General features: G+C 36.6%; 1 protein-coding gene across 2 annotated transcripts; it reads right to left on the bottom strand.

Moving 5' to 3' along the window:
* Window positions 1-2,445: 2,445 nt before the first annotated feature.
* Window positions 2,446-13,872, bottom strand: VAPA (VAMP associated protein A). 2 transcript variants are annotated; one of them, XM_029084226.1, is made up of 5 exons: window positions 13,802-13,872; window positions 8,052-8,155; window positions 6,654-6,734; window positions 4,169-4,345; window positions 2,446-3,224 (listed from the first exon to the last, which is right to left on the bottom strand). In XM_029084226.1, exons 1-5 carry the CDS (start codon window positions 13,809-13,811, stop codon window positions 3,066-3,068), a joined length of 531 nt encoding a protein of 176 aa, XP_028940059.1. In that variant the 5' UTR covers window positions 13,812-13,872; the 3' UTR covers window positions 2,446-3,065. The 2 variants fall into 2 exon arrangements, with proteins under 2 accessions (XP_028940059.1, XP_028940060.1); XM_029084227.1 differs by having other exon boundaries at window positions 13,720-13,869.
* Window positions 13,873-19,511: the final 5,639 nt, after the last annotated feature.

Below are 19,511 nucleotides of genomic sequence, written 5' to 3'. Positions count from 1 at the left end.
TATTGACTTTGTCTTTTCCCCTTTGGCAAAATGTCACCTTCCACCTCCACCCTCCCTCCTCCCAAGAGGATGATGAATTTCCAAAGCTAGTGTTCGGTTGCTTCTTACATGTAAATTGGTTTCAATCATAGCAGCAGAAACATGCAAGCCTGGGCAACAGTGTTTGTAAATACCTTTTAGAGAATGAGTAGATGTGCACAAATTACTCGTGCATTGATACAAGTAACTTTTTCTTAAATGAACTTTATATATATATATATTTATTTTTTTTAAGTGGGTTAAATTTGGTGCCCTGAATTACTACAGAAGCTTCTATTTAACTAGGCTTTTTTTTTCCCCTGAACCATCGTATTACCCGTTTTTAAAGTGCCATATTCACAAAAACTCTAAAATACTAATCTGATACTGTATACTTGTTCCATCTTGGCCTTTTGAGAAATCAGAGCAACCTGCAATGCATATTTAACTGAAGTTAGGCATTTAGCCTCACACAATTTTATGGGCATCGCTGTCTGATCATATTACTAGGAGCAGTGGAAAGACTGTATTTCCCCTTGCTTACATACACAAGTAAGCAGGCAGACAAAGCAAGAAGTTCTAACCATTTCAGGAACAAAGACAAACAATTTAATCCATATTACATAATTCACTGAATACAGTTGATCTCATCCAAAATGACTCCTGAGAGCAAAATAGTTTTAGCATTACATTTCATATACAGCTATGAAGGGATTACTAGAAACCAAGACAGTCTCCTTACACCATTAGTAAGTACATAGGTTACAAGACTGCTGCACACTTTTACTTTGAAGATGTTACTTAAAACCATGACCAAGTTTTACCACCATCTGTTTGTTGTTTATGAAAAAAGTTATTTCAAGCTGATTTTATCGTTATTTTTATGTTATTTCTGCTGCCAGACATCAAAACCTGAGTCAGCTGCATTGATCTTTTTCTGCTCTCAAGTCCTGAAAGTGCTAGCTGCCTTAGAAAACCTCCGTACACTATGCTGTAAACAGTTTAATATCTTCTAGGGGACCTTTTTCTTTTTCTCCCTTCCCCTTCAACAAAGGAATGACTGCTCTGTCTGAAGCGAACTACATCCTGCACACTATTGCTTCTGTTACTTTCCACGTAATCAGTTTGGAACAGGCTATGAAAGTTTGATGTGGCAATGTTCTGTTTGAGGAAAAAAATGGGGAGAATTACACCATTCTGAACCAGCGGAACCAAAATAATCAAGACCTTAACATAGTTTTTCCAGTCCCTGGGATGGACAGAGACTTGAATGCAGACACTAGAACAAGTAATTGGAAACATCTGTGCTTGCATGCTTAAGTGAAAAGATAAGGAGTATTTGCATTTTCTTCATCATCTTCCTTGCACATATGCAAGATTTTATAAAAAAGTTTATCACAGAAAGCAATGACAGAACATGATGTAATTATAGTTTTCTTTTTTAAAAAAAGCACTAGAAATCAAAGGCAACCAAGATAACATACATCTTCTCTAGAACATTTTTCTCAGCTACATAAGGTGTGCATATACCAAGGTCTAACACACTTAGCTGCACCACATCAAGTCAAGCTGTCCAAGAGCATACACAATTTTGCTTACAGGACTATACCTCTTCTGCAGTTTTTCAGTTTACAAGTAATTCCCTGTATTGGATTATGCTTAGTCAGAAGTACAGATAATATTTTGTTCCAATACTACTGTTTGTTTTTATGACATATTCAGAGATGAGGCAAGACATAAGATTAAGTGCAGGGAAGCATTTTAGACCATCAAAAATGTATTCTTTAAAACTTAGCTATACATGGTTAACACAGGTAGATCTGCCAAGAGTTACATAAAAATGATTTTCATTTTCAAAAGGTGAGCAACTGAGGCTTACTCAGCAAATACCAACTCTTCTGCATCATGGAATTCATTATGGGTGTCTGAATCATTCAAATTGCATTTTTTAATATCTGCTAAAACAGAATTACAAACTGAGTAAGTTAGTATATGTGTGTTAACTACCCTTATGAAATCAAAGAATAATGCTGACTCCTGGAAGACACCCAGAAGATCCAAAGATGGAACAGAAGGTTGACTATTACACTCCCGCACAATCCAAGCAAATTGTTAATATATTGAAAACATTCATGTCTGGTATTTGTACCCACTGTATATCCAAATTATTCTGTCCCAAAACAAGTTTGATAACCATCCTCTCTGTAGCTGAAAACAGCCAGAAAACAGTTCATTTAAAAAAAGAAAAAAAAAAAAAAGGAATGGAAGCCTTTTTTTTAATCCCCCAAACAGTCTAAGCCAGAGACTTATGCAAATAAACTTCAAAACACCTGTTTGTTACAAGTAGCAAATTACCATGAACAATGAACTTGTTAAGAATCCCTTCTAAAAGTACGACACACACAAACAGGCTACCCAGCAGAAAGATCTGTTAACAATTTTATTTCTTTTGTAATATTAAATATTATGGGACAGGATTGTAAGGATGAAGAACTCTCAACAATGCCTCACAAGGGATAAGAAAGAAATTCTGCCATGATACTAGCAAAGTAAGGTAAGGAGAAAATTTACACAGTAAGAGGCACCATTTCCCCCAGAATACCTCTTGTCGTATTCCTGAATGAGTGGGATTAGCAATCTAATAAATCATTTTTCAAGAGGTAACAGCAACAGATAAAATTTTAAAGGATTATTAAAATAACATTTACAAGACTCTGAACAATTTCTGAACTCTTATTAAAACCACAGAAAGAAAGAACAATTCTTTATTTATGAATTTTCATAAAGGACTGACTGTGCAACTGACACCTGTTATTGATGACTTAATGTACAATTTTGTCCAGTAGCCGAACAGTTTGTCTTTTTAGATTGTGTTTTCTAACCGTGCGAGATCATTAAAGGCAAAGCCTGTTATGATGCTGTACACAAAAATGGCCACTTGGGCCATACTACCAATGAAGTGGTAGGTAAACAAATCTTTTTCTGGCCAAGAAAAAAAAAAAAAAAAAAGGAAGCTGCATTTTGCATGCTTCTCTCACTCATTCTTTCTACAAGATGAACTTCCCTAGAAAGAATCCAATGAAAATGGCTGCAATTACAACAAGAAGTGAAGGAAGAGGATTAGAGCCATTATCTCTGAGGGTCAAAGCTGTGGGTGATCCAGATTTATCCGAGTGTGCTACCTTTCTGAGCCTCAAGCCTTCATCCTGAGGGAAAAAAAACACAGACGGGAAAAAAATCATGAACATATCTTCTTTACAATTGTAAAAACTGAACTCAAATTTACTAGTGAACATTTAAATAAAGTTTTTTTAAAAAACTGACATCACACCACACCAAATCCAAAATATGAACATTGGAAACCATAACATTTCAAAGGAGGACAGGTAATCCACTTGTCTCTCTCCATAGTCTGGTTAAGAAAGATTCTGAAATTCCTGCTAGGCACAATGAAAAATCCTGCTTTTACGTACTATGTGTCAGAATTAAATACCAGTAATTCCTTATTGTTAAGGAGAAACATCTGCTTTGTGTAGTGTTTCTCCAAATATTCCAACATCACCAGAATTACAGGTGTGGAGACATCATTATTTCATGGTTCTTTAAAAGGCTACCGTGGCCAATGAAACTGTCAGATACCCAAAAGCAAATATATAGAAAAGTCACATAAGTCATGTATTGACTCGTTACAGGTTACTGAAATGGCATCTTTACATAAAGATACTGGAAAGCAGAGTTTGCTTACCTCTTCTGGCCAAACAATCGTTCTTATTCATTAACAGTTTGTTACCATTTGGATCTTATTTACTCATTCTTAGGAATGAATAACAATACACTTTTAATAAAAGCTACTAATTCGGTATCTGATTTAGACTTAAAGTAACTAAGACCACCTTAAACAACACCATTTCATTTAAGAAGAAAATTATGTAGCTTCAGTATCTCATCCATGACAACCAAAAAGTCTCAATCACCAAGTTTAAAATATGGCGTATATACAGGACAGTAAAGTCCTATCACAAATCAATCTTGACATTCCAACAGTTGTACCTACTTTCTGGAATATACATCTATTGGCCTTACTACAAACCAGACTTTTCAATCAAGACAAGTGGAGCCACTTCAGTATAAACACAGAAGCAGAACTTACTCTCAGGTGCCGATTTTCATCTGTCAACTTCATAATCTCTGCTTGAAGTCTTTTGCACTCCTCCACTAGCTTCCTTGTTTCAGTATCATTAAGCGAAACACTATGTGGTTTTGGCATCGGTCCATCCTGCTTAGATGTGTTCAGTACTGGGGCAGGTTTGCTTGCATCTATATCATTCTACAAATATTAAGAATTACTTGAGAATTTTACTCACCTAGAGAAAAATTATCCACAGCTTAAAACTGAAACAATCCAGCTACTAACATAGTTCAATGAATTTTATATTCATTATATTATAAGTCTGAACAAAGACTTCCGTTATCAGTTCAATTCTGATTAGCTCAAATATTAAAAGCAAGAGAAGATTGTACTGTTTACATTTGGTACTACATGCTGCTGAGAGAAAAATTAATACTTTAGCTGCCTGATACTAACCCAGCAGGCACCCAAAAGATGGCACAAAATACACCAAATAGCATTTGAGTTTGAGGGGAAAAAGTAAAAGGAAGAAGGTAATCCTGCAATAGTAAGAAACAAAACAAAGTAAAAAGAAAACAAGTTGTGTCACCAACTAATAAGAAGTGTGTATGGCAAAAATGTTTTGCACTTATAGCACCTCTAACTGAAGGAAAATAAATTCTTGCATAAACACACATGGAATTTAAGTCTCACAGCATCTCTGAAATACACATTACTAATTTTGAATACTAATTGAAAAGTCACGTAAAAAGCTGTCAGAAAGGATGAAGAAAAAAATCCAGTTCCCACAGCTGTGCTCAAAATATACAATGATCTTCAGGAGACATTAACAATATGATGGATTCAAGTGTATAGCAGAAGTTGCCATTTGTAAAAACACAGCATTCTTATGGTAATACGCTCAGAAAAAGCTCATATTCAGATTCAGGCTTCTATAGTCCTACTTGCTTGGCTACACAGCCATGTCATTTAGACCACCACCATACTGCATCTTTCATAACCAAAGTAGTCCCAGGCAAGTACTAAATGTAACAGAAAACCTATTAAAAGGTAAACACATCCATGTCCTAACAAAGCAACTAAAAAAAGATGCAGGAATTTCTTTAGTTCCTATACACGTAGCAGTTACTTGGTCTACAACATCAATTTGCATTTTACATTTTTTTTGCAATGCAGCCGTGACCTAAGAGCCAGATTGTGCTACTCCACACAGGTTCTCCTAACTGGATTTAAAAAGACCAACATATATCACAAGTAAGCAGATCAGGATCTGTTGCTTTTTAAATTGGTTTTATTTCCTTTAGTAGCACTGAAAGTTCACCAGAAAGTTAAGATTTATCTCCCTGAACAAACCCTCTCTTGCTGTTTGACCTCACTAACTGGTTTCTTCATGTCAATCTTCTGGCTGTGACTGGTACGCATCTGAAGAAAGGTGTTGCCGACTAGAGCGAGATACTTGTGTCCTGGTGTAGGTATGTCCTGAAGTGGCAGGTGAGGCTTACCCTCAGGACTTGGCAAATTTCTCATTGCCAGGTTTAAGGGACTGACTAAATCAACTGCTAAAGCAGGGTTTTGCAACCCTACATTGCCACTCAGAAAAATACAAACATTATGTACAGTCAATACTATGAAGATCACATTAAAGAAGGTACAAAAGGAGGTAGTTTTGTATAATCCACTACATTTCCCTCACTATTTTATACATTTTATAAAATTAAAAGCAAGTATAAATTTTCTAATATCTAAGATGTAATTTACTAAAAATGTAAAAACCACAGAAAGTGGTACCTTAATAATAAATGCTTAACCTTTACAGTTTTAACACACACTTAGGCAGCTTACACCTGAATAAAAGGCTGCATCTTATAAATTATCCTTTACAAAATAAAAAAATAAGCAAACCAAAAATATTATACTGAAGGCAGGAGCATGAAGGATGTAATGGAATTTTTTTTTGTCTGATTATCTGTCTTTACCACTACCTTAAAAAATACATTTAGGATTCCCAAAACATGCATTAATTTCTTATCAATACTTCCTTATCTAATTCAGCTGAATTAGAAACAGAAATTTTAAAACCGAAAAACCATTTAATATTTTAAAAAGCAAATTATGCAATTCACTTTTTGCTGTATGCAGGATTGACAATTTTTTTTTTTAATCTGATAGCAGTAAAAAGCTAAAGCAAATTGATAATAAAAATAACGAAAGCATGATAATTTAGCACTTGTCTCTATTGCTAGAGGTTTTTAAGATGCGATTGGACAGGGTGCTCCCCTTCCAATGAAAGGTTGGACCAGATGGTACTTCAAGGTCCCTTTCAACCTGGGCTGTTCTATGAATCCTTGAAAAAGTTATTTACTGAACATCCCTCCTGTCTGTTTAATTTACTACAAATTCCTACAATCCATTTAACCAACAAATCAAATATGTTTTAAAAAAAATCAGATTTCTGTAAGAAACTACCAGTCAGTGTATAACAGTTTCTTAGTCTTTTCTTACTTACCAGTTTATCATTTTCATTGGGCATTTCAAACACACATCTCAGTTTGGAGTCCATTAACTCATCAGGTTTTGCTTCTTTCCACTAAGACAACAATTAACATAGTTACTTAACTTGCCAGACTCACGCAAACATCTGAACAGTTCATAAACTTGCTCTTAGTACTTGCCTTCCATATAGCTGAATATTGCCCTTACCCTACCTGCAATTTTCAGACTTGCTTCTGAACAATGTTTATTTTTTCACTTAGACTACTGCAAAGTAAAGTTTAACCATTTCTAGTTTTCATAAGTCAGGAAATGGAAATGAGTAGACTGAATGGCATCAGAGGTTTGTAGGGGATACGAAGGGGACAACACAGTGGTTCCTTTAACACACAACAGGGAATTCTAAACAAAAGATTGAAAGACACCTAGTGATTTTTGTATTTAGTTCCAGAGTAAATTTCTTTAGATTTTTAACTACTTCCTCCTTTTACAGCATAATACATTACAATTTGGGCCTAGATAATTTTTCAAAGCTGTTTATAAAAAGCATTTTAAATTCTACTGGTTACCAATATATTTAAACAATTGTGAAATATGCTGGAATCTCTCAGCTAAACCAACAACTAACTTTGAAAGCATACACTTCATGTGGTTGCCTTAAATCTTTAGATTCAGAAACTCATCCAAAGTCTGTGGCAGTTTTTCTAACAATAAGCCCTCTGAAGTTACCTTAGAATTGCAGGTCTTGCAATAGACCAGAATATCCAGGCTTTTCATAACATTCTTTTTTGTTGTTGTTGTTCTTTTATTCAGTGGCATTAGTCATACAGTAACTTATAACCACAATTACCAGTTTTCTGCAAGATTTGTTTCTCAGTATTCTATACTTGAACACACTGAGAAAGCAGTTATTTGAAAGGTATTTCTAAAGTGGATTTGTATATCCTCAAATAGTTCTGCTTCACTTAACACACATAACCAAGAGCTATTAGCACATATTAACAAAAAGTAAAGCAGACCAACAAGGAAGAGAGATGTTAACTGTTTAGCTGCATGTCTCAAAAGCTTAACAAAATTTAAAAGGTTTTCACTGTTTCCAGTGAAGAGTGATGCCACAGTAGTCTTTGCCTTCATATAAGGGGACAGAGACTAAATTTGCAGAGGTCGAGTGGATTTACCTTACCTTAGATTCACTACTATTTCCATTCAACCAGTTCACTAGGCGAGTTCTTAGAACTGAGCTTGTATTTAATATTAAAATCCCCAAATCACATATGGAAGTCATACTTCTTCAGAGAAAACACAATTCTTCCCCCAAAATAAATTCCAAAACCATGATTCATTTACACTTAAGCCTGAATTTTTAAGAAAAAAAAAAAAAAATACAACAGTCATCTTCCCCATTTTTACTTACCACTGCCTCCATATCTGAAATATTTGGTGGTGCATAGGTTGTTTGTACCATGAACTTGTGTTTACTCTTCTCATTTGGGTCATAGTCAAAAGGCTGCAACATTACTGTTCAAAAGAAAAAACAAAGCATGGAACTGTGATTCTTCAGCTAATCACTGTAACAAGCATGCTATCCACTTTAGATTTCCTTCTCACTGAACAGTCACTGAAAGTCAAAATGCAAAGCCAGCACTGAAACTAGAGCAGAAATACGCTAGCAAAAGGCACTGAGAGGAAAGGTCTTAAGTTTTAGAGTCTGGTGTCTGTAATTAATTCTGTAATTACTATAGCTAAAAGACATTTTGTATAAAAGTATGAACAAACAGATCCTGTAAGGCAGACAAAAAACAACCCAAGCAAACTCCACGGGACTTTTATTTGGAATAAATACATTTTGTGATTAAGTGAATGCAAAAGATAAAAGAATTGTAGCACACATTATGATAGTTACCAAGGGGAAAAAAAAGGGGGCGCGGGGGGTGGGGAAAGAACCTACATTAGGTAGACCACGTAGACCACCAACCAGTGGGGCAAGTTCAAATGACTTCTAAAAGTACATTGATCTAAGCTGGGAGCAAAACTACTAAAATACTTCATTCAAACTACAGTTATTATAGCAGGTAAAGCTGCCTGGGGCTTTAATAGCACGTAATTTAAAACATTTCCAAATTGAGCACTTAAAAAAAAAAATTAAAAGAGTATTTATAGTGATTGGTTTTGTAATAACTGCAAAACACATTTTATTCAGGTTTTAATATTCTCAACTGTAAGTCCAGTCTAGAAGTTAATACTCATCCAAAAGCACTCCAAAATCCAGGTACACATTTTAATTCCATGGTAAGTTTTGGGCCTCCACCATATTTTACCAACAAAGAAAGAAAGAGGGGATTCAAAATTAAATTCCCTGTAAAGGCAGCTTTAAGTGAAACATTAAAATAAAACTCATAATACCTGCTCCTTGCATTTTATCTTATGTATTTTCTCTGCATTTTCAGCTTTCAACATACTGTAATGTAGTTTTAAAAAAAAACAAAACACTTGGAAGTGTGTCACAGACGTTTTTGACACAACAGTTTGTTCTGCAAGTACCAGCTGCAGAATATGCAAGTGGTTCAGACTTTCTGAATGAGAGCCTTTTTGCTGTACTTTCAGTTTTCTAAAATTGAAAACTCTGCTGGTCAAGAATGGAAACTCATGTTTCTGAAGTTCTTATTTTGAAGTGTGCACAAGCTCAGTGAAAAAAATTACGTCACTGACAGTATTCATAGTCTCCATTATGTGTACAGCACTACAATCCTTTTAAATTAAAGCTTTTATTAAAGAAGCACAGTACCTTCATCCATCCAAGTTGTACAAGGCCATCCAGGAGCACTCTATATTTTTACACCACAAAGCGGTTGTCCAGGTCACCCTGGCATCACTATTTTTTGTGTGGTTTCTTTAGTTCAAAGGGACTAAAGTACCATGATGTCTATAATACAGACCATAAGATAAGAACTTTTAGAGGATATAGTTGCATACCCAGGGGCATAATATAAGGGTTTTCAGAAACACCTGAATACACAAGGTTTGTTATGGTAGTGATGGGGGACTACTGAGGCAGAGGCATGGATACACAACTAGCAGAGTCTACCTCCAACCTTACTGTCTGTCTGGAGCAGACCCTGAAACAGTCATGTTAGCCCCTCTTATCTCCTTTCAGACACAATTAGTTGCCTTACTCCAGGTGGGAGTACAGGACCAGGCAAATTATATTTAAATATGCGTGAGTACACTTGCAACTTGGTCTACCGGAAGATGAGGACTCAGAATGAACTGTAGAAAAAAATTATTTGACAGTGTACATACACTTGCCTTCCACAGAATGGGAATTCCAGTTCAGTATATCTTTATACAAAATTAAAAGAGAAGTTGAAGTAGTTTCACACGAAGATTAAAAAAAATCCCAGGAATTACACTTCTGCAGTCCTATCAACAGGTGTCTGTATAGTTACCTACTTTACAGCAATGAAAAAGCTATAGCAGAAGTACTGATTTAGCCAAAAAAATACATTGTATGTTTTGAACAACCTTTCGATATATGCTAAACAAATTCAGTCTGTAGCCTTTGATACTGTTACAATTTTCAACAATTCAATTATATTTTCCACAATTCTGAATCTTCATTGGATGTATAGTTCAACATGCTTCCCTTCATAGACAGTAAATTCTTCATGGTAGGACTGAACTGCGTTAGCTTATAAAATCCTAAATACAGTAACAAAATTACTAACTTGGTTTTCCAAATTCACTAGTACCTATGAAAAAAAGTCACTTCTAAATTTAATTACACCATCACCTAACTTTAGGCCTTAAATACTAGTTACAAGTTGCAGGTGTTTGCTGCAGGATTACTATCTCTTTTTTTTTTTTCCCTTAAGCGTTACATACAGCATAATCAAAGGGTAAGTGAATAATCTGAATCAGATACATTTCACAAATAAAGCACATCAAGGAATTGCAGTGTTTTACGTGCTTTCAAACAACTCTATTTCAAAAGGTTTAAAAGTCAAGTTTCCTTATTCATTGGTCTCACTGTGGCCCAAAACTTAACTGATCAAACTAAACGCTCCTTCCAGACACAGACACTATCGCAATTTATCTCCAAGAACTGTTCCATCAACAGAATATTGAATAGCACACAGTACTTCAGCTTCCTAAAGCCAAGGGAACAGATAGAACAAGGGGACTTGAAAGATGGCAAAGCCAGCTTTCCATCATCAGATAACTTCTTCGCATGCTGGCAACCCTGGATAACTAGTTAAATAACTTTATTTTCTTTGACCACTTGGTAACAGCTGAAAATCTGATTGAATTGAAAAGCAGCAGAAAAAGACAATCCACTAATTCAAAGAGCTCTTCACAGTTTTAAGTATTCATGAAAAACCTCACGAAGTATCTTGATTGTGAAGCCATGGTTTTCAACGTGTTCTTGGAATCCCTGAGTAGTTCAGAGATTGCTTCTAGGTGAACCACAACAAATAGTTATTAAAGCAAGTCTCTTGTTAATAGGCGTAGGTTTTCTACACAGGAGGGCTTTATCTCCACAAAATAAATCTTAAAGGAGTTTGAAATCCAGAAGGAAAAACAGTAACAAGTAATAGTAACAAGTTGCGAAGGAAGAAGAGTAACATGCTATATTCTGAAAAGAAAAATCAACAACAAGCAGCTGTTGTTAACAAGAAATACGATACAATAATAAATAGTTAATTTAGGACATCAGGGTAAAGAAAAACAGGTCATACCAAATTAGTATTTTTGGAAAAAAACTGTATAGACATGGCTGAAGAAGGTTACCTAGTGATTCACAATTAAATTATAAACAAATTGCCCATGGATTTCCTTAAAGTGACTGTTAAATCACATCAAAGAATTTTAAAACTGTCTTGACTCTGAATCAGCACGACAGCTAACATTATCACAACATTTAGTTTTGAACAGAATTTCAGCCCATGGTATCCTACAGTCATTTCTCTCCGCACAACGTGAGAGAAATCTATTTTTAATTATATTAAAGATGAGTCAGCAATGAAAACATTAAGTTGATAGACTGGTGAGATAACAAAGTGGGTCACTACAAAAATTACCTGTGCAATTGGCTTACCAAGTGACCCAAAAGAAGCTATATGCTTAAAAACAAAAAGATGAAGCTAACACTTCGGGGAAGAGAACTTAATTCTGAAAAGCGTCGTGGAGTCACTCTAACTAAACAGCTGCACATCAAAGCATCTTGGGGTCACTGCAGCTGAATAACTGCATGAGAAACCAGTAATACAGAAAAAGGGATATCAAAGGTTCCCTGCTATGCAAACTGAAGAGTTAAGCAGTATGATACTGTTTCCCTTGAATGGTGAACCTGAAGCTGAAATATTATTTACAGCTCCAGTATTGCCTCATTTGAGAAACTGAAATATTCAAACCATTAAAAGGATGATTTGTAACTACGAAAACACACTTTACAATAGGCAAATGGAATACTTCAATCTATTTAATTCCCTGAAGAGAAAGTCAAGCAGTATCTTGATTGTGATGTATGACTACCCACAGGAAAGAACCCTGACACCAGATCAATCACACAAGACAAAATGTCTGTAAGAAGAAGTTGAAGATGGAAATAAAGTAGGCTTTTGACTATTTGAATCTTGAACCAATTCTAAGTAAAATGATCTTTCATCCACAAGATGTTAGACTGCCCATGGTAAGAAATACTGAAGTTCTACAGATATTAGATTAGAAAACTGGTGCCCCTCCTACAAGTAAAGTTACTCTAAGGTTTTACTCAGTCATAAAGTTTTCCTGAGTTATTCCTTGCAACACTTGAACTTATCACCTGAAGGTAGTTCTCCCGGTTCTTTTAAACTTCCCAAAGGTTACAAGGATATGAACCTGAAAAGCTCTGAGGATCGCTTCATGTTTCCCTTTTGCTTTGCTACAGCCCTCCAAGGGTTTTACAAAACTCAGCTTTCTAAACGTAGGAGATCTAGGAGCTCACACCTGTACTGCCTGTGATCCCTACAACCTGTAAGACCACAGCCTATAAAAAGGTGATTCTCCTCTCTCCAAGTTGAGAAAGATGGTCAGTCCAGAGAAATAGAGCATTTCTCACCTCTTACAGCCACTGGTTTGAGAATCCCCTTTATTCTAGAGATTCCTACCTCAAAATGGTCAGGAGAACGACCTACAAAAATCATTTACCAAATCAGATAATACCTAGTCTTTTCCCATTTTCTTGAGAACGTCTACTCCCACGATTACTAACACCTGGTCTTTTTGACACTGTACAGTCCAGTATAGGATTAGTTCATTTTATGTCCAGCTATCAAAATTCTGCAGATTCTCAGAATGAAGTATGCAAGCCAAACCTACACAGAGTTTCATGGAAAAAAATTTGTCTGGCTTCAGGGCTCACTCTGCTGTAAAGTAAGGATTCTTTTTTTAATCCCCTCGCCCACAAAAAAACCAAAAAACAGAATAAGGAGGGGGTGTCTCTATAGTGAAATGTACTAGATTTTTCAGATTTAAGGGCTACAAACTGCTCCATCTACCTAAAATAAAAGAAAATACAATTTTTTAAAAGTAATTTCATGATTGCCACTTAACATCTACTACTGTCATAAATGGAAGAATTATGAAACAACAGAGTTCAGGGACCAATGCTATGGTCAAAACAACTAGTTAAAATTGTGAATGATTTATTTATTTTTTTAATGCAATGAACTGTCAAATATTAAACTTTAAACACACCAGAGCCACCAAGCAATGCCCTACTTCAAGATACAAGCATAAATATAGTAGTCTGAAGCAAAGGTACTGTTAATGTCACTGCCCATTTCTGACTTTCTTTTCCTCCTTTCACAGAGAGCTGCAGATAAATGTGACAACTGGCAAAAACAGTATTTCTGTATAGAGGATTTTTCATGTATCAGTGGCTCTACATCAAGCTGACACTGCACTAATGAAGGGAAACAGTTTTAAAAAAAAAAAAAAATCTTTTTAAAAAGCTGACATACTTCAAGCAGTCTCTAAGCATTAGAGAACTTCAAAGAAGGCCTAAAAACACCTAACCTACAACTGCATACATCTGGTTTTACCTGAAACAATTACAGATGACCCTGGATCAATAATTCCACTGTTGGGTCTCACACAGTATCGACGTGGTGCTGTGGTCTTCACTTTGAAGCATACTTTTCTATCTGATGGGTTTCGTAGTTTAAGATTTGTAGTTACTACATCTGTAAAGGGACCTGAAAAAAAGGGTTGAGTTTTTTTTTAATATGCATGTATCTGGAAAATAAATTGTTTATACAGTACAAATTACTCTTAAAATATAACATGATGGTAACAAGCTTCTAAAACCAGGTTAAATTATACATCTCTTAGGCACATATACTGTTACATGCAAAGCAAGGCTCTATCACCTTAGTTATAATAAATAGACATGACAGCAATGAACAAATAACGCTTAAATAGTAGGACAGACTCAAGTTGCTGGTGCAAAAAAGTTCATATATACATATGCTAATTTTATCAAATCATTCTTACCATTTTAGGTACCTAGAAGGTAATGGTCATATGAAAAGTAAATTTTTCTGGATTTTTCTTTAGTAATAGAAGCAACACATGCTTTGGAACTCTCTGTGATGCTGAAATATACTAACTGCTTTTGGGATTTCAATTTCTGTTGCTTCTGACCTCCTATAGCCTTGAAGGAACAGACATCAACCCCATCTTTTAAACACAATAGGCAAGAGCAAGATGATAACTCTGTTTATGCATATACTTTTAACTGATCCACAGAAAAGAAGCCGTAGTTGCCATATTAACATATCCAATGCAGTGTATTCTCTAAAACGTGTCTGTGTTAAACCATCAGGATAGGAACTGCGTCTAAGACTGGATCGCACAATTTCAATGTCAAGCTGCAAAAGCACATCTTCCAACAGAGATCACCTTCACGTAGAACCATATCGCACTGCAACAGTATGAAAAGCAAGTAAGGTTCACACTGTTCTGGGCTGTGCTAACCTCCCTTATGCTTGTGTCATCTGAAAGCAACACTACCAGGCTCTGAAATAATCTAACTTACAACATGGAATTTCACATGAACCTGGAATTTACTGGATAGTATGTCATGTGTGCATTAACTTTAAAGAACCTTCTTTATCATTCTTTAAAAATTACACATTAAATTCCTACAAAATAATTTTCATCAGTATTGAAAACATGACAACTACTTTTCCATTAAAAAACATAAAGAAAGCAAACTTTAGATTCAATTGGATGAAAAATACACGATATGAACATGTGATAAGGTACAACAAAACCACTAACTGCATGAGGCAAAGAAAGTCAATTCTTTTCTGAACACCTTATTCCACAGAGGTGTCCGAACTACTCTGAAGGAAATGGCATTGGCCACTATCAAACGTGTTAGTACACTAGAGGGCTCACTAGCTGACCGACAGTCTTTGTTTCTGTAACTCTCTTCCATGCCAAATCCCTGACTTTGAGAGCATTAAACAGTCATGGCTCAAAACAAAGATACAAATCAATAAAGGACCAAGATGGGAATTACTGAGAACCAAAACACCAAGACGTAGATGAAGATATATGTGAGCTAGATTTACATTCAATGAGGCTCTTCGGAGGAAATAGGAACTGCCATTATGCATCTGAAACTTCATTTCTAATTTGGTTTTATACAGTGGACAAAATTGTCACTCTCTCAATCCAAGCAAACTTGACAGAGGCCCCAAGAGGAAGATTTACAAAACTACTTCAAAGTTTCCTGCCACTTGCTTCTCGATGGCTCTTGCAGGATCCAGTTGCATTTACTTATGATCCAAAAATAACTCCTATCACCCATACCACAAGCTGAACACGTCTCTAAATCCAAGATTGGTGATACACTCAGAAAAGATCAAACATTTATTTTTTTGAGCTACACAAACATTTTTGAGGAAGTTATTCTGGGAGTTTTACTAACAGACACCTAGGCATTAACTCTGCAGTGCCCAGTGGCATACAGCACCTGGAGTTGTTTTTTTTTTACTTGCAATTCCATAGACAGCCTGAGTAGCTCTGCTTCTCAATCTTCTCTACTACTCTTTCTAAGGAAATTCTGCCCAAAGAAGAAAAGGCTTAGTTCAGAAGCTCATTTTGAAAGGCACAGCCATCAAGAAAAGGAGCTATACTATTTTAAAATAGCTTATTTCAAGACAAAGCAGCAGCGAATTTATAAACCGATGATAAACTGGGTTTTAAACTTTAAAAACGTTCTGTTTCTTTTGAGACATGAAAGGTCCCCTCACGCCTGCCTTCTCAAAGTGCATAATAATGAGATAGGATTCAAAATACTCTTCAAATTATTCTGATATTTACTGTCAGATCTAACACCACAGACAATTACAAAAAAAAAAAAAAATCTGCTTTTGTTCCCCAAGTACATGAATGCAGTGACCTCCTTTGCATTTCCTGGATACTTCCCAAAAAAGAACCTTTAGCTCAATGACCTTTTTCAGTATCGAACATTTCTTTCAGAGTGGACTGAAATCTTTTTCAAGGTCTAGAGCACCCTTCTTACAGCTTTACCTTTCACCTTCTTTCCAAAAACTTTAAAAGAAAAAAAGGCTCTATAAAGCCTCTCGAGACTCACAACCATCAGATTTAATAAATAGCTGGTAACAAACTGGTGTACAGAAGGAAAAGATTACTAAATTTCACAGTTCCTGCAGAACTCAGTTAATTTTGGTAGTTTAGTGGCATACCAACAGACAGCACTGATCTGAGCATGGACAGGTAGGAGCAGACGCAAGATAGTCCATCAGAAAAAACTACCTATTACCGCTCAGAGGAACCACATGATCTAAATTAGCATGGCATATCCTCCAAAAAAGGAACCATGCAACAGCAGAAGAGGATTCTGAAGTTCCCATTCACACAAACATAAATACTGCTGCCCTTGTGGGGAGTGAGGAAATAAAGTACAAGCTGGCACTAACAGCCTGAGTGTGAAAGCCTAAATTGTTGACAGTTCCTTGAGAAAAACAAGGGAAGTGTTTGGGGAGAGGGAGAACCAAGAAGAAGAAATGTTTTAGGCCATATTGTACAGGCTGCATCTAAACAAGGAAGAGAACAGGCAAAGATGGATACAGATATTCTACACATGAATCAAGATGGACAAATGCATGCCAGTTTCATCTCTGAAAACACACAGCTACATGTCTCCCTTCAGCCTGAACTCAGGGGCTAAACAACAGCCAGCTGTGTACTATCACCCAGTGACCCCTCCCCACCCGAGAAGGGGAACTGGGAAAAGGAACAAGGCCTGTGGATTGAAAGAGAAACAAATTTAATTAAAAAAATTAAAAACTAATATTAATACTAATATAAAGTACATAAAGTTATACTCAGCCCATAGAGTGGTCATGAGCTGTGCTCTCCCAGCAGTAGATGCCTGCAGTGTTCTGTATCTAGCATCACAGCTCCAGCAACAGCGCGACACTCACAAGCACGAGAGCAGGCCTCAGGCGCAGAATGACGGGCGAGACCCTCCAGGATGGTGACCATTGAGAAACAGAGACATCCTCAGCAAACTTCCCGATTTACAGGGAGTGACATTCATAGTATGGAATACTTCTGTTGGCCAGCTTGGGTCAGCTGCTCTGGCTTTCACTCCTCCTAGCCTTAGCACCTGGCTAACTCATAACTGCTAAAGACCTCGATCACTACGGAAACCCACATACCATGGCTGGCCACAAACTAAAACAAACTGTCTTATCAACTTTGTTCTCACCAAATTGGGTGCTGCAATCTTCTCAAAAATGCAGCTTTTCTGAACACAAAATTGATTCTATCCCAGCAAAACCAGAATACTACACTAGGACAGCATCATACTCTCAAAAAGAACATCTCACTTTCTGCTTGCATGACACCCAGGCCAAAGCCGGTTTTTATCTGAGCACTTAAACCTCAGACGGCTCATGTTTAATGGTACCCACCACACAAAATACCTCATGAGTTCGCATCTACTGTTGTTTGCCCAATACTGCCATTGTAAACTGCTTAAGACTACCTTATCTTACTTTTGTACAACTTGAGACAACGGACATCAGGATCTGCAACTAGGGTTTTCAGAAACTGTGGTAATTTATAAACCTGTAATTTCAATCTAACAACCTCTGGGAGTCAGAGCTACTTCAAAGGGGACAGGGAGTTCAGTAACCCACTTAGTAGTGTAAACTCAAGACACCAGTTACAGCGCCTCCCTAGAATAAAAGTTGTGAGAGTGCCAGGCTATTCCAACTGTTCTGAACAGAGCAGTGACAATCCATGCCGAGATTCTTCCTGTCTTTTTGATTTATGAGGGCCGCAGAAAGGGGTGACAGGCACCTGCCTAATCACACTCAGAAATACTAGGGATCTCCAAAAACGTTACGAACTTAATTTCTATTTTGCAATCTTAGAGTGCAGTCACCACAATATTAACGCTGGGGTTGCCTCTGGCAACTACACATCTCTAACTACAGCAACCAGTGGGCAGGGAGAAATGACAGATTCTACAGAGACAGTTTCCACTGCTGAAACACAGTGCTGAGCTTCCCCGCCCGCCAGGAGCTTGCCAGTTAAACTGCAGTAAAACTGAAATACTATGTATTACTGGACAGGCAGGACCTCTGCAGGGATCTTTTTGATCAACACTGTCATTTTCTCTTCAAATTCAGGTCTCCCTTCAGCTCCTCAGCTCCAAAAGTCACCCTTCTATCACCTGGGACAGTCAAACATAAGGGAAAAAACAATGACATGAATACACCTTTCTAGAGTGGGAAGGAAAAGCTTAGACAAGTCTCCTCAGCCTGCCGTACACCTAGGAAAGGTGAGAGATCACCAGATCTCTAGTTCTTGGTAGTACAGAGTGAACATAAAGAACTTCTGAGAAGCGGACAGGTTTGACTATCAAGAAGCTCCATTCAAAATCAGTAAGGCTGTCATAATGTACACACAGAGTCTGTCATAGAATATCACCTCTACCTTAAATTGGATAAGAAATTATCATTTCTGAACTGAAGCTGTTATAAAAGCTAATACCTAAGCTGACTCTGCCAGAAAGCACTGTTTCATGCACAGAACTAATTTATTTAAGCTCTAAACTGGCACAGTAAAGTGATATATTCAACCCCATCTAAAAACAATATTAACACTTAAAAAGTACACAGACAGGCAAAAGGAATCCAAGCTCCTTAAAAAGTGTAAGTTACAGTGTTAACTTCAAAAACTATCGGGATTATATGCTTAAAGTGGAATGCTGTTTTTTCACAACTGCTTCATCACCTTTGAAATTCCAAGAGCACTTGAAACATACAGAACACTTCAAGGCCTCTTTACGAAAACAAACTCAGGCAGGGTACTTTTCTTTCAGCACACAATAAAGGCTAGGCAGGCAAATAAAAATAATTTACTGCATTTGACAATCTGAGCCATAACAAATGATAAAGGAGTTAAAGTCAGCAGGATAAAAAATAGTAGCATTATTATAAAGCCAGCAAGACAAATCTTGAGAACAAGTTTACTGACTTTTATGATAGACCTGATAGGAACAGAGCAAGATCTCCATCAACTCATTCTGCCAGAATTAGAAGTGACAACAGAATAAAGAAAGAATAAGCTAAATTAACATAGCCCCATGCAACCTACATTCATATGCTGTAATAAATAATTTTTTAATTATGCCAAAATCTAATTGTTTTCCTTTCCCATCATTTGACGTAGCAATCACAGAAGGGACCTCTGGAGGTCATCTGGGTCAAACCTCCCACTCAAGCAAGGCAACCCAGAGCCAATTGCCAAGGACTATTCAGAGGGACCCTCCTGTGTTTCAGGTTGT

This window comes from Antrostomus carolinensis, unplaced genomic scaffold (assembly GCF_000700745.2).
Source record: "Antrostomus carolinensis isolate BGI_N321 unplaced genomic scaffold, ASM70074v2 scaffold52433, whole genome shotgun sequence".
Taxonomy (NCBI): Eukaryota; Metazoa; Chordata; class Aves; order Caprimulgiformes; family Caprimulgidae; genus Antrostomus; species Antrostomus carolinensis.
This window is presented reverse-complemented; position numbering and strand designations above follow the sequence as displayed.